At 36.7% G+C, this 14,093-nt stretch overlaps 1 protein-coding gene across 2 annotated transcripts; it reads right to left on the bottom strand.

Annotated features, from left to right (window-relative positions):
- Positions 1-711: 711 nt before the first annotated feature.
- On the bottom strand, positions 712-14,029 carry LOC121417034. Of its 2 annotated transcripts, none has more exons than XR_005970299.1 (3): positions 13,811-14,029; positions 3,566-3,779; positions 712-2,411 (listed from the first exon to the last, which is right to left on the bottom strand). XR_005970299.1 is itself a non-coding variant. In XM_041610586.1 (3 exons), exons 1-3 carry the CDS (start codon positions 11,571-11,573, stop codon positions 2,228-2,230), a joined length of 405 nt encoding a protein of 134 aa, XP_041466520.1. In that variant the 5' UTR covers positions 11,574-11,698; the 3' UTR covers positions 712-2,227. The 2 variants fall into 2 exon arrangements, 1 of the variants encoding a protein (XP_041466520.1); XM_041610586.1 differs by lacking the exon at positions 13,811-14,029 and adding an exon at positions 11,567-11,698.
- Positions 14,030-14,093: the final 64 nt, after the last annotated feature.

The following is a 14,093-nucleotide window of genomic DNA, read 5'->3' as shown; positions in this document are numbered from 1 at the left end:
ATTCTTTTACAGGATAAAGAAATACTTTTTTAAAGTGTAAATTTGCAGGAACACAATGGATGTTCCTATGTATCTATTTAATGAAATAAATTTGACTTTAATAAATTCAGTAAATTCAATTCAATAAATTTAGTGATTCAATAAATATCTACTTTTATTTGTCAATGAGTGAAAATACCTGTATTTTCTATTTAGAATGACAAAAAGCAATTTATCAATTCAATATCATCAAAAACTTTAGCAATATGGTTGTTAGGCCCTCCAAATTGTTGATATTTTGATGAAAAAGCCGTTTCTGCTGCAATATTTGACGCAACTCAAATAGATCAAATATTGTCGCAGAAATTGTCATTTGCCCCTGAAAGTATCTGCGGCAAATATTTGACGCAGCTCAAATAGCTGCATCAAATATTGCCGCAGAAATTGTCATTTGCCGCTGTTTTGAGATTTGCCGCAGAGGCAACTCCCATTTTCTGCGGCAAATGCAATTTGTTTTATGAAACGGGCCCCAGGTCAATCAAAATATTTTCGAATTCGTGCTGGTGAGCAACACGTTCACTCCCAGCGATAGGGACTTGTTTAAAAATGGCATAGGAAATATGCATTTTCTAAGTATGGTAAACTCATAGTAGAATTTAAGTGTTGCAAGAATTAAATTGTGAATGAACTGTATTGGTAGGTAAGACATGCGTAGAGGATTATTTGTCTTTATCCATTTCTATTTTCCACATTTTTCTTTTGTTTGACTTTATTTTCTAGGGGGAAGCCCCACTCCCCCATTCCTGTGGATGCCAATTGGTTGGGGGCTTGGAATAGTGCAAGTTAAAAGGGTGAACCTGAACTTTATAGATATCAAGAGAGAAAGAATTGGAAAGTTAAAATGAATAAAAACAAAGATGGAGAGAGTGAGAAAGATGGTGGACTTTCAAGGGGCATTAAAAAATCTCATATTAAAACATCATTTTTGTTTTTGTAATTATTCTATTTACCCAGGGTCAGTCAAAATATTAGCATCCACAGGAGGGTGGGATCCTTCCCGCCTTAAAACTGAAATCTAAAGAAAAGTGTAGAAATGGATAAAAGACAAAGATCCTCTGCGCATGATTTACCAGCAAATGCAGCTCATTCAGAATTTAACTCTTAGAGCACCTAAATTGTACTATAGGCCTACAATATGTGTTTACCATGCTTAGGAAACACATATTTCCTAAGCTATTTTAAAACGAGTCCTACTGCTCGGAAGTGAACAAGTTGCTTCCTTACTCATATTCAAGAACGTTTTGACTAACCTCCTTTTTTAATTGGTTGCTTTGCTCCCTCACATACCCAACAATTTGTTGTCCTCTACATTTCTTCTGCTTGGTCACTTCGCTCCCTCTTACATATTCCTCAAATCTCTTGGCCCCTGCATTTTCCTTCTGTCATTTTGCTCTCTCGCATATATCCCCCCCCCACAAAATTCTGCTCTGTCGCATTCGCTCCCTCGCACATATCCCAAAATTGTTTTGCCCCACCCTGCATTTTTTTTCTGCTGACAGCCATGTCCTGCCCAACCTCTCTCCAATACCTTGAAATGATGGGGGGGGGGGGTAACTTTAGATATGAGAGTGACCGAACAATTGTAAATCAGTGAAATATTTGACTTTTCTTTTGATTAGTTAATATTTTCTGTGAGAGTGATTATTGCAAAGGATTATACCCCTTTCTGTACACAAAACATACCAGTATTTTGAGAAATAACAACAGAAAAAAGACCACATTCTTCCTGACTGTTCAAATCCTTAAAAAAATAAAATATGGTAATTTTTACTTTCTCAGGCATTCATCACAGGCTCCCCAATTCCTGTCTCTATTTCTCTATCACCCCCATTCTTAATTCATCTTTTTGTCTCTATCCAACAGCTCATTTATAACTGTGGCCTTGTTCTATCCTACATGTATTCTATTCTTCTGTCAGCTTGCCGTCATTCCTACTTTTCACAAACTTTTTTCTCTTCTGACATTCAAATCAGAATGAATATACTGTAAGACATCTTCAAATTCAATGAATTCATTTTTGTTACATGCCCAGTGATAAACGTTTTCATTGAGCTATTTTAAATAATCAGAATCCACACAGCGTAAATTTTTTGTTGTAAAGTTGTGCAAATCAATGTTTGTCCAAACTTAAAAGCAAGTAATGTATAAGGTAGGACTTCTGTGTGGTTTTCAGCCTCTTCTCCAAGTTTTAATACAGTCCATTATTGTTGTTGACTTCCACTTTACCCCTCTTGGACTTTCTGGTATTCAGTAGGAGTGGTCTTCGAGAAATTAAGGTGCTGAAGACTTTGGCACTGGTGTCTTTGCAGTATCTGGGAGGTTGTTTGCTGAATCGAAAAGTCTTTTGGGAAATACCTTGGTTTGGGTGAATTCTGTAGGAGACGAATTAATAAAAAAATAAGAAAAAAGAATATTGAACAAAAACAGATACAAGAATGAAAAGATAACTATTCAAAGATAATTTTTCAATCAAATATTCGATTATCCATGAAGAACAATATTCGTTTAGAAATCAAACCTTTTGCAGTGACTTGCAACAAGATAATTTTTTTAAAAATATACATGATGATATATAAACCCTATCTAGCCCCGGGGGGGGGGGCTTAATAAGCTCCCCTCCCCATCCACATTTTTCATGATAAGTCCACAATGAGAAATGAGGTACCATGATTACTTTTTGGTCAATTCTGCAGAGCTTTTGAGACACCCGGATATTCAGTTACGCAACATTTTATGAGTTTATGTCGGACCAAAAATTGCTCAAAAATATTATTTTGTATACACATTTAATCCAATGGAAATTCTATTTTCAGTCATAATTGACAAATTTATCATTATTCTTGCACTTATTGGTTGAAAATAATCAAATCTTTGCTTTTTATAATCAGAATAGTGCCATGAACAGATCCCATTAAAAAAACTATAAAATACATAAGGCCCCAAAACAAAGAAATACATATGGAATTATAGAAACAATAAAATACATAAGATTAGAAATGTCATTTACCATTTATTTTTGAGCAACTTTGTTAGAAATCATAGAATTTCGGGAATTCTTTAGAGATTAACCTTTAAAACAAAGAATTCTCTATTACGCATAAATTAGCATTACTAATTTATTAACAATAAATAATTTATTAACAATAAATTTTAATGAATTCTGTAACCTTTAGTTCCATGCAGATTACATTGATGTTGATGTGTGCATTGGTTTTCGTTTTGATCAGAGGCAAGATCTGAAGAGGGGGACCAAAAAAGCCCACCTCCCCCTCCCTGGGCTATGCAATCTCAAAGTAGCCCAGGATTATGAGTTAAACCAAATTTTAAAAAATATATTTATTTAGTAGTTTACTGTAAATACACAGTATAGGCCCCGGTCCATGGTTATCCTCCTGATTAGGATAATTTTCATCTCTATTTTGCTACTGAAAATTGAATAATTAAAGCAATGTTCTATCAAAACAAAGGTAGATAAAACAGAATATATATTTCTTTAGAACGCATGTATGATATAGATCCACTGTACCTTCTGAAGACGAGGCGGGAAATCAAATATGGTTGGGACAGCATCCTGTTTAAGACGTATCGTCTGCCCAGGTCAAAGCAAGCATCTTCAAAATGATCAGAACAGAGTACAGAGCTCTTGGAGGAATTCAATGAAGCTCGCTTCATATTGACCATCCTTACTGTGTTACAGTTCCGGTCTTGGTACCGGTTCAGTCCAATGGCTGAATGGGAATCTGCAGCAAATGTAAACACATGTCATAGAATCAATTACACATAATTAAGAAAGTTTGACGTGTCCAAAGGAAACAGATGCCCCGCAGAATTGTAGTACAAAATGTTTTTTTATTGTTTTATGATGCAATTTTCTGTAAATCAATTAAACTATACACTAAATAAAATAAGATTTCAGTTCTTGATGTTTTAATAAGAGATTACCACAATTTTGTTTATGAATTTTGAACAGAAAAGTTGATATTTCCCCCAAATTACTAAATCATGGAAATTGAATGCCTACAAAAAAAAACACTTTATAAGTAATATGACATTTCATTCCTAATACATGATTATATACGTGTTGTCCCTAGGTGTCCTGAGTCTTGTCAATCGAGGGGGGGGGGGGCGAGGAGAATTTGCACAATGGAAAAATTGATATACATTGGGTTTCAAAGCTTAATTTCATTTCGGGTAAATCAATATGCTTTATTTCATTTGAATCAATTATACCAATTTTAGGGCATAAAATACAAATTCAATTCAAACCTATAAATATAGCCCTTGAACTACTTATTTTTTTAATTCAGGAATTCTGATCAAATGTATATTAAAAACAATCAGTAGGCCTATATAATGTTTTTAACCCTTATGAGACTGGGGGCTGATTTACCCCCTTGTCATATTTTGCAATAAATCCACTGCACAATTTTTTTTACCGCATCACTCACAGACTTACAGCATCACTCACTCACTTTTTCGAGTCTCGCGCAACTTTTGAGACCAAAATTGCGACCCCCTGGTATGTGCTTTCGAAATTACACAACATTTTGGAAGTGCATGCAGACCAAAAGTTGCTGGAAAAATGTGAATTTGCGTACAAATCTATGGAAATAGTGTTTTTAGCCATAATTCATAAATGTGCCATTATATTTCCTTTTACTGATTAAAATCAATTAATTTCAACTTTTTTACGGTCAAATATGGTCCCCGACTATTTCCATTGAAACAACAATAAACACATAAGAAAATAAGTGTGATGTTGAAATATATTGAGTCTGTGAACCAAAAGTGATCATTTCAGGGGCATTATTTAGTTAATTAGAGCAAACTTTTGATTTTACGCGTAAATTAGCAATGAGATTTAGGCAAAATTTGATTATAGTTTTTTAGAATATACCATGGGTAATGCGTTTGCCAATCATCGCTGTGATCCCATGATTGACTGCCCAGATCATAAAGCCCCCCCCCCCAGTCTTCTTAGGAAATGAAATAGCCCAGTCTATGTAGGTTACTGGTAATGTTTTTTTTTTTACTTTTTCATTTTTCTTATGTACAGATTTTCAAATTTATTACTAATAGAAATTTTCAGCAATTTCTGAAAATAATGATACAGATACAAATTTTGGCAATGACTCACATTGAGTTGTACATGAAATCAAGTTTTTAAGCAATTCGGGATCTGATAATATGCACTTGTGTATATCATAACTGCGTAACCATGCATGCATTCCAAAAATAGTCTTGAATGTTGTGTGGCCCTGCCATGTTTACGAATTTATTGTAGATAAAAGTGAGCTAATCACATAGATTTGTTTGTTAAAATGATATTCTTAATATTGATTGCTGTGCAAGATTGAACAGGGAGAAGAGGAACATGACAAAGCAATCAAGAAAGAGTAAAGGGGGAAGAGAAAGAGGATTTATTTATAACACACAAGTAAAAAAAATGTGTTTTAAAACACACTGGTTAAAACGTGCCAACCCGGGCCCCAGTTAACGCGATCAGAAATCCATTCAATATGATTGAACTTAATATCATGCAGAAATCAATACGCATATAAATATAATCAAAAAAATAAATTTTGAACCAACTTGCATAATGAGCTGTGAACTTAGCCTGTATTTTGGTGACATCTACCTACACACCAAATTTTTTTAAATCCATTGAATGTTTTTCAAGTTATTGCGCGGAAACCAAGGGGGGGGGGCTGACAGGGGCAACACTTAATGCCCCCTCCGGGCTTCATCTGCAGGGGCATAAAAACTCTAGGCCTACTCATCAGCAGGGGCCCGTTTCTCAACACCTGGACAAGTTAGTCCTATTTATCTACCAAACACAGAATTAGTTCCAAAATTACCCAAAAGGATTAACTAGAATCCATTAATATCATATTGATACTATTGGTGGAAAGTACATACCAGACGTAGCCTTAGTCACAAAATAGCAAATTTTCCAAAAGTTGCAAAAAATAGAGGCAAAATATGCTTAAAAAGTACTTAAACATGCAGACATGGGCATTAAATTTCTGAGGAAATGAAATTAACACTAATTCATATCATGATAAAAAAAATCACATGTAAGTGGACATTGAGATATTTATCCCAAGATATAAAATTTGAATAGTTTACGTAAGTAAACCATAAGGCTTTCTTCCTAACATGATGGTTTCTAGTGTTGCTGTTGGATGTTTGTGGTCTATATCATGGTTGTTCCACTTTATATGTTTGTCATTTTGCCTCCGACGAAGATTCTGCTAGGATCGAAAGCTTAGGCCCCTTTTGACTCTCTAATTTACTCCATTGGCTCTTTTTTTTTTTAGATAAGCAGTTTTCAGCAGCTTCTTTTTGCCTTTAACATGATGATAATCAAACAGATTTTCAGGATTCCAAACATCATCAAAAAATATATTATCATGGATTGTTAAACTCTTTAGATACCTAAACGCACAATTTTATGAATGCTATGCGTATATTAGAGGAAGAATTTATTAAAATTTTGATAAGGGTCTGAAAACGAGTCCAATTATGGATGACCTGAAGTGGTAGAATCTTTGTCAATTCAATTATTTTACTACCTTAAATTAACACTTGTTATAATTTCTGTGCATTACAATTACTATTGAATGATTTATCCCACTTGTTTGCTATATAATTCATTTTTCTTTAAATTATTACGTAATAAAATTTTCAAATTTCGAGGCTCATTTGAATGTCACAGTCTATCCACATGATATCACTACATAAAGGACAAGTCCACTCCAACAAAAACTTTATTTGAATAAAAAGAGAAAAATTCAACAACCATAACACTGAAAATTTCATCAAAATTGCATGTAAAATAAGAAAGTTATGGCATTCTAAAGTTTCGCTTCATTTCACAAAACAGTTATGCACATCTCGGTCGATATGCAAATGAGAAACTGATGACATCACTCACTATTTCTTTTGTAATCTATTATATGAAATATGAATTATTTTTATTTCTCGTCATTGTCATGTGAAATGAAGTGTCATTCCTCCCTGAACACGTGGAATTACATTATTTTAACATTTTGTGCTTCAGGCAAGGAGGTCCTAATTGTCAAATTTGTAAAAAATGAAATATTGTATAATTCAAACAATAAAAAAACAAAAGAAATAGTGAGTGACATCATCGACTCTCTCATTTGAATGTAACTGGCTCGTTAATATAACTATTTTGTTCAAAATAAGCGAAACTTTGAAATGTCATTAATTTATTATTTTACATCCGATTTTGATGAAATTTTCAGCATTGTGCTTGTCTGGTCTTTCTCCATTGATTCAAATCAACATTTTTTCTGAGGTGGACTTGACCCTTAAGAAAGAAGTAAGTTATGACAGGTTTGGAGATGTCATAACTATTTGGTCAAGTTGTCCCCGATCTTGGCAAAGAGGGATTCGTGAAACAGTTCGCTAACAGGTAGCTAACTATTTCCAATTTAGTTAAGAAGTTAGAAGACTTAACGGTGTTGAGAAACGGGCCCCAGTCTACGCAAGCAGAACCAAACAGAATCAGTTTGCCACACTCAAATTCCCAATTTGCACTCGCATCAATTATTTAGTTACGTACCTATCATTTTATGATCTAGTGCATAGAACAAATGACCATTTTTTTTTAGGTCGGAATGTCAACAATTTTCAGCTCGTGCTTCGCATTCCCATTATTGAAATATGTACCATCCTCATGGTTAAACAGTCCTTAACAGGATCATGCTAGAACACTTATTAAAAATTATGTTCGTGCTTGGCATTCTCAGTAATTATCTAGAACACACACATCTTGTTCAGGATCACAAACGGTGCCTAGAATGTTAAATTTTCAGGACAAAATACATCCTAAATACATATATAAAAGTTCCAAAAAAAGTAAGAAAAAAAATTGCTTGCCTTTGCACTTTTTATATAAGGCCTACGTGATTATTTCATATTGATGTTATTTTATAAGAAACCAACTCGCATATTTAATGACCCAGTGTAGTGGTCCACCCGGATACCCCCAACCAGTAATTGGGAGGAGATACCTGCGGGTCACAGTTCTGTGTGCGCACCCTTGTAGGCGACCCAGATTGGCTGGCTCCTCCAATACGCCTTGGAATGTCTTTAACAGATATATGGCACTATATAAATGCTGTGCATCATCATCTACCAACACACCCAAATTTTAAAAAATCTGATGACTTTTGATAAGATATCGTGAGGAATCCAACTCGCATATTTAATGAGCTGTGATCTTTGACCAGCATATTCCGAATTCGAACTTAGCCTGTATTGGTATCATCTACCTACACACCCAAATTTGTTCAAATAAGTAGAATATTTCATAACTCATAAAAAAGACATTATCATGCGGAAACTAAATTGCATATTTAATGTGTTTTGACCTGCCGACTCCAAATTCAAACTTGGCCTGTACTATCAGAGGGTCGTGTGTTCGAATCCCGCCATGGACTAGCGTCCTTTGGCAAGGCGTTAATCCACTTTGCCACTCTCCACCAGGTGTTAAATGGGTACCTGGTAGGATGTGAAAGCCTATGTATAATGTAGTATGCCTAGCAATTGAGTCTTGGAACTCTTGTTGGAGTGCTCCCCAGGGAGTGGAGAAGGTGCATACATTGTACGCAGGCATACAAGGTTCTGATGACCGTGGTAATACTGAGTCTGGAAAGCGCTTAGTCTCTTAGAGACGTCGTTCCGATGCATTAAGCGCTATATAAATATGTGGAATATTATTATTATTATTACTATGGTGTCATCCACTCCTATGGTGTCACCCACTCCAAGCTGTGGGGAAGTTACACATTGATGCAGAGGTTCGAGCCCTGATCACGTCTTTCGGATTGTGACATTAAAGGTCGGTCCCAGACGTAAATAATCAAACCTGATTGATATACGTCTGTCAAAAACTCAAAATACACACACACACTCCTAGTACCAATGATTAATGTTAATGTTTGGACCTCATAGGCGACATTACCCAAAATATGGGTTGCCGGTTGGACAATGCTGTTCTGAATCTGATTTCAAACCCAAGACTTTGGTAAATGTACGCCTTAATACAAATTGGAGTTATGCGATATGACTTTCATTTGGTGGGAAGACATTTAATACTTTATAAAATTAGTTGAAATTAAAATGGATTATATTAATGCTCACTGTTGGTGAGCATTTCTACACGATCCCCCTATTGAGATTTATAGTAAATATTTTGGAATTATATTAGTTATGCGACCCCTCCCTCATGATGATCACAGCATTATTTGTAATGGGGATATATTTCGTTCATATTCTTGTCTCTTCTTTCTCTTTTTAGCCTTTTTTTTGCTTGTTAAAACCTTTTCATTTTTTTTGGGGGGGGCTTGCCAAATTTTATGTGGGTCAAAATTACATTCATTTTTTTAGTGACAATCTTATTTTTCATTTGTCAAATTTTACGCAAGACAAAATTACCTTCGATCATTATTACAGTTAAAACCTTTTTTTAATTTTATTTTTTTTTTTGGGGGGGTTGCCAAATATAACATGGACAAAATGACTTTCCCTTTTCTTATTTATTTTTTGGGGGGAGCTTGCCGAATATCACGCGAACGAAATGACTTTCATTTTTAGTGACCATCACTTTACGTGAGACAAAATGACCGGTTTTTTTTAAGTGAGAACCTTTTTTGGGAGTTGTCTAATTGTACTTGAGAAAATTCACCCCACCCCCCCCCCCCCCACTTTCGAAAATCTTGGATTTACCTCTAGTTTTAATCATGATTAACCCTAAATAGACTGGGCTATTTCGATGCCTAAGAAGACTGGGGAGGGGGGCTGATTCAGCGCCCCCTTATGATCTCGGACGTCGATTGCGCGATCGCGACGAAAATTGGCACACATTACCCATGGCATAATCTACCAAATTATCACATCAAATTATGCAAAAAATCTCATGTTTCATTAATTATGCTAATTTTTGCGTAAAATCATTAGTTTGCTCTAATTAATAAAATAATGCCCCTGAAATGCTAATTTTTGTTTCACCTACTCTAGATAGGCATCTGATCAAATTTATTTTTAAAAAATTTCAACATCATGTTTATTTTCTTATGTATTCTATTGTTTTCTAAATTTCTTATGTATTTCATTGTTTTTCGACTTTGTTTTTCATTGTTTTTTCAATGGAAATTGTCAGGGACTTTATTTTGACCATGAAAAAGATAAAATAAATTGATTTTAAGCAGTAAAAGGAAAAATAATAATACATTTATGAATTTTGGCTAAAAACACTATTTGTATTGGATTTGTACACAAATTCACGTTTTTGAGTAATTTTGGGTCTGCATGCACGAACGAAATGTTGCGTAATTTCGAAACTGTGTACCCGGGGGTCACAATTTTGGTCTCAAAAGTTGTGCGAGACTTGAAAGTAAAAAGTCAGCGAGCAACGCGGTCAAAAAGATTTGCGCGGCGGATTTATCACGAAAAATGTCGAGGGGGGGGCTGATTCAGTCTTTTTAGGGTTAAGATCATGCGTATACCACGGCAGAGGCGTAAACCGCTGCAGGGGCATGCAGGCTGGCCCTTGATCCCTAGTGGATTTCACCGGAAAAAAAATCCAGATAAGAGAAAAGGAAAGAAAGAAAGAGAGAGGGGGGGAGAAAGGGAAGACTGGGAAATAAACGAAAAGGTCCCCCCCAAAAAAAAGGAGGGGAAAAGAGAGAAGAAAAAGCGAAATCATTAAAGGGGTGTATATTATAACTTCATTTATAATTGTTTTTCCTTCTTTTATGGGGGGGGGGGTCAAAAAAATAAAAACCTTAAATGTTTTTCTATAATTACATTTAGGTCTACACTCGCGATTTAATAAAAAATAGTAGCCATCTATATACAAATGATGCGTTAGAGTGGGTCAGTAGGAACTCTGTGTACAAGGTAACCACATGCACACAGTTCCACTGACCCACGAAAGAAACCCATGCATCATCTGTTTTATAGAATGGAATTTTTTTTTAATAAACCACAAAAATTAATGATTTACTGGATGCATGATAATTTCATGCGTCCGGTAAATTTAATTTACCGGACACATGATTTTTTTTACCGGACGCATGATTTATTTACTGGACGCATGATTTATTTACCGGATCGATGCATGAAAATTCCAAAATCTAATGCAGAGCGCAGACACTTTGATAACCCTGGACAACATAAATATGGGCTTAACTGGATAATGTTGCCACAAAGATATTGTTATACCCAAAATGCCAGATACAGCTTTGCATTGACTATATCTTGAGCAGTTGAGGCAGCCTCCGACCTCCAATACATGTAGCTGTGTGTGTGTATGCGGGCCGCGCCGGGGGCCAGCGCCTGCCTGGGCCTGCAGTGGATATTTCGCTGTGCACAGCCAGCCCAGGGCAGTATAGATCTAACGTTAGATCGTACATGTATGTCTGGACTTCTCAACTAACGAGTATGTGGGCAGTTTTAATCCCAATGACAATTACGGTACCGTATTTGTACTTACAGATCATTTTGCATCCTTTGATTCATTCTGCTTTGATCGAAATTCAAATTTTGACGTAAACAAGTGACGGTAACAGTACATGCGCGATGACATCACAATGACCTTTTCGGGCGATTGCTTGTTTACAGTGGATATCGTTGCGTTTTGATTATCGGGATATCGTTCATGCAGCCCAGTAAAATTTTTGCATTGCTCTCAACCAATCAGATTGCAGGGATTTTCTCATCCATTCTATAAAAAGTTTTAAAATTGCTAAAGATCCAGAGATATCAAAACCCACCTGCTGATTTAGCACTGGGGTACACAAGCCAGGGTTATGCCCAGTGCATGCCCCCCGAATGTTCTACGTACAACCAAGATATAAAAAAATGAAGGGAATTAAAGAAACCAAAATTAGGAAAAGTGTAAGGTAAGATATCTGTCTCAAATTTAGATTTGCACGAAAGGTTTTTTCTCGCTTGCTTCATTCGCTTGGAACATATAAAGCAACTTTATTCCCACGTGCCATATGTTTCGGCCTCTTTCTTTCTACTATTTCATTTTTTTTACTCATCATGCTCCTGCCACACAGGGGTTTGCCCTAATGCATGAACAATCATTAAAAAATATCATTTTCATACCATGTGACTGGGAATTTTTTGCTCTACCCCTCCCCCCTCCTCGATCCCTGTATCGATTTGACTTGACATGGGCCTATACCTGATGTATTCTGCTTCAATATAAAATCATAACGGATAGAACGCCTTGAATACAGGCCAAACAGCCTAACGACACACACACACACACATTGCCGTGTCACGTGACAATCAGTATTAAACGAGGATGTGTACAACCCTATGGCGACAAGGCTAGTCGCAAAAGTTGAGCAAGTTCTGGACGAATAGGCTTCAATACCCCAAGAAAAGAAGTAGTATCTAAGGACTAATTAAAAATAGTTTTCTTAATGGAGTTCCATGTTAAAATCTAGTAATTTAAGTCCAACTTTTAATTCGCGTGCACTCACTTTTTTAACACAGGAATTAATAGGCACGGTGCCTAGAGTGTCATCTACCAACACACCTAAATTAAAAAAAAAACAATCAAATATATTTCAATTTATTGCACTGAAACCAAGTGGGGGTGGGGGGGAGGCAGGCAAATCAATGGACAGGTGGAACGCTTAATGCCCCCTCCGGACTTTGTCTGCGAGAGCATAATTACAGAGGAGCTGAATTTGAAGAGGGCCTGAATCAAGACTGAAACATCGCAATACGTGTAAGTGGAGTAGCCTAGGCTAGGGCACTCACACTAGTACGAGGCCCGGGGGGGGGGGGGGGCACTCAGTATATAATGCATAGTGGGTATGTGCCGCGGAGGGGACCCCCATTTTTACACCCAAATTTCCGTTCCAAGCCAAGGCATAGCATTTTTGTCTTATTGAGAAAAAAACAAAGAAAGCTGCTCCAAGGCAAAGCATTTTGTTCTTATCTAGAAAAAAGAAATTCGCTCCAAAGCTTCGCATATTTTTCGTTACGCCATTCCGGTCGCATTGATCTGCTGCAATTTTGGTGAAAAGCGGCCACAGAGCGCTGTCCGACCATCGTCTCTGAGCGAGCGCACCCGGCGGAGGCTGCGCTAGCTGCATCACGGATGCCCATTCCATAGGGATGCATACGCACGTACTCAAACGCTGGCGATCGATCCGTTCCAACTTCCAAGGACCCCCATTTCACAAAATTTTAGTTCCAAACCCCGTTCCGAGGACCCTCCTTTTTACAATACTCCCGCTCCAAGCCCAAGGCCCCCGTTTTTGTCTCTCCTGCGGCACACCCCCACCACTTTTTTGTTCAAGTGCCCCGGCCCCGGGGTACGAGGTTAGTGAGGCTGGGTAAACTTGCGCCAAGTTGCGGCCAAGCCCGCCCAACATGCCCAAACTGTTGAATAAATTTGTTATTTCAAATTTAAAAAAAATATATTTGTCATCTGATTTCAATGAAATTTTCAGCATTTTGCTCTGTATGAATTTTACATTATTTGCTAAGTTCTAGGCCAAAATATCTTCAGCCTGTATAATTCCTCACCATTTTAGGTGTGCAGAAAAGACCAATCCCCCCCCCCCTTTGTCTGACTACAGTACACAAACTTGAATACATGGGACTATAATTTTTACAGTACACAGCTTCTTGCAAATGAAAGTAGCAGGTATGGCAACCACTACGATTTCCCATTTTGTTTTCAACGTAATTCAAACATAGCTGAACTTACGAATGCAATGTCCGTCCACATTCTACTAATTAGAGAAGTTGTTTGCAGCTCTTGTTGGCATGAATAACCATGATAACGTGAAATCTAAGCTAAACAGGAAAGGTTCACCAACATGCCGACCTGTGAGTGTGACCGTCCCGCGGCCGGATATCGATCGATCGAAGATCGGCTTGAGCAAGGTGCAGCCAATCAGCGACGATCTCATATACCCTGCCAGAAAGAGGAGACAGAATTATTTTACATGGACGGAATTTTTTGTGATGTGACACAAAATCATTTCGTC

Source organism: Lytechinus variegatus, chromosome 6 (assembly GCF_018143015.1).
Source record: "Lytechinus variegatus isolate NC3 chromosome 6, Lvar_3.0, whole genome shotgun sequence".
Taxonomy (NCBI): Eukaryota; Metazoa; Echinodermata; class Echinoidea; order Temnopleuroida; family Toxopneustidae; genus Lytechinus; species Lytechinus variegatus.
Note: the sequence above shows the minus strand (reverse complement) of the source record. Positions and strands in the feature narration are given on the sequence as shown.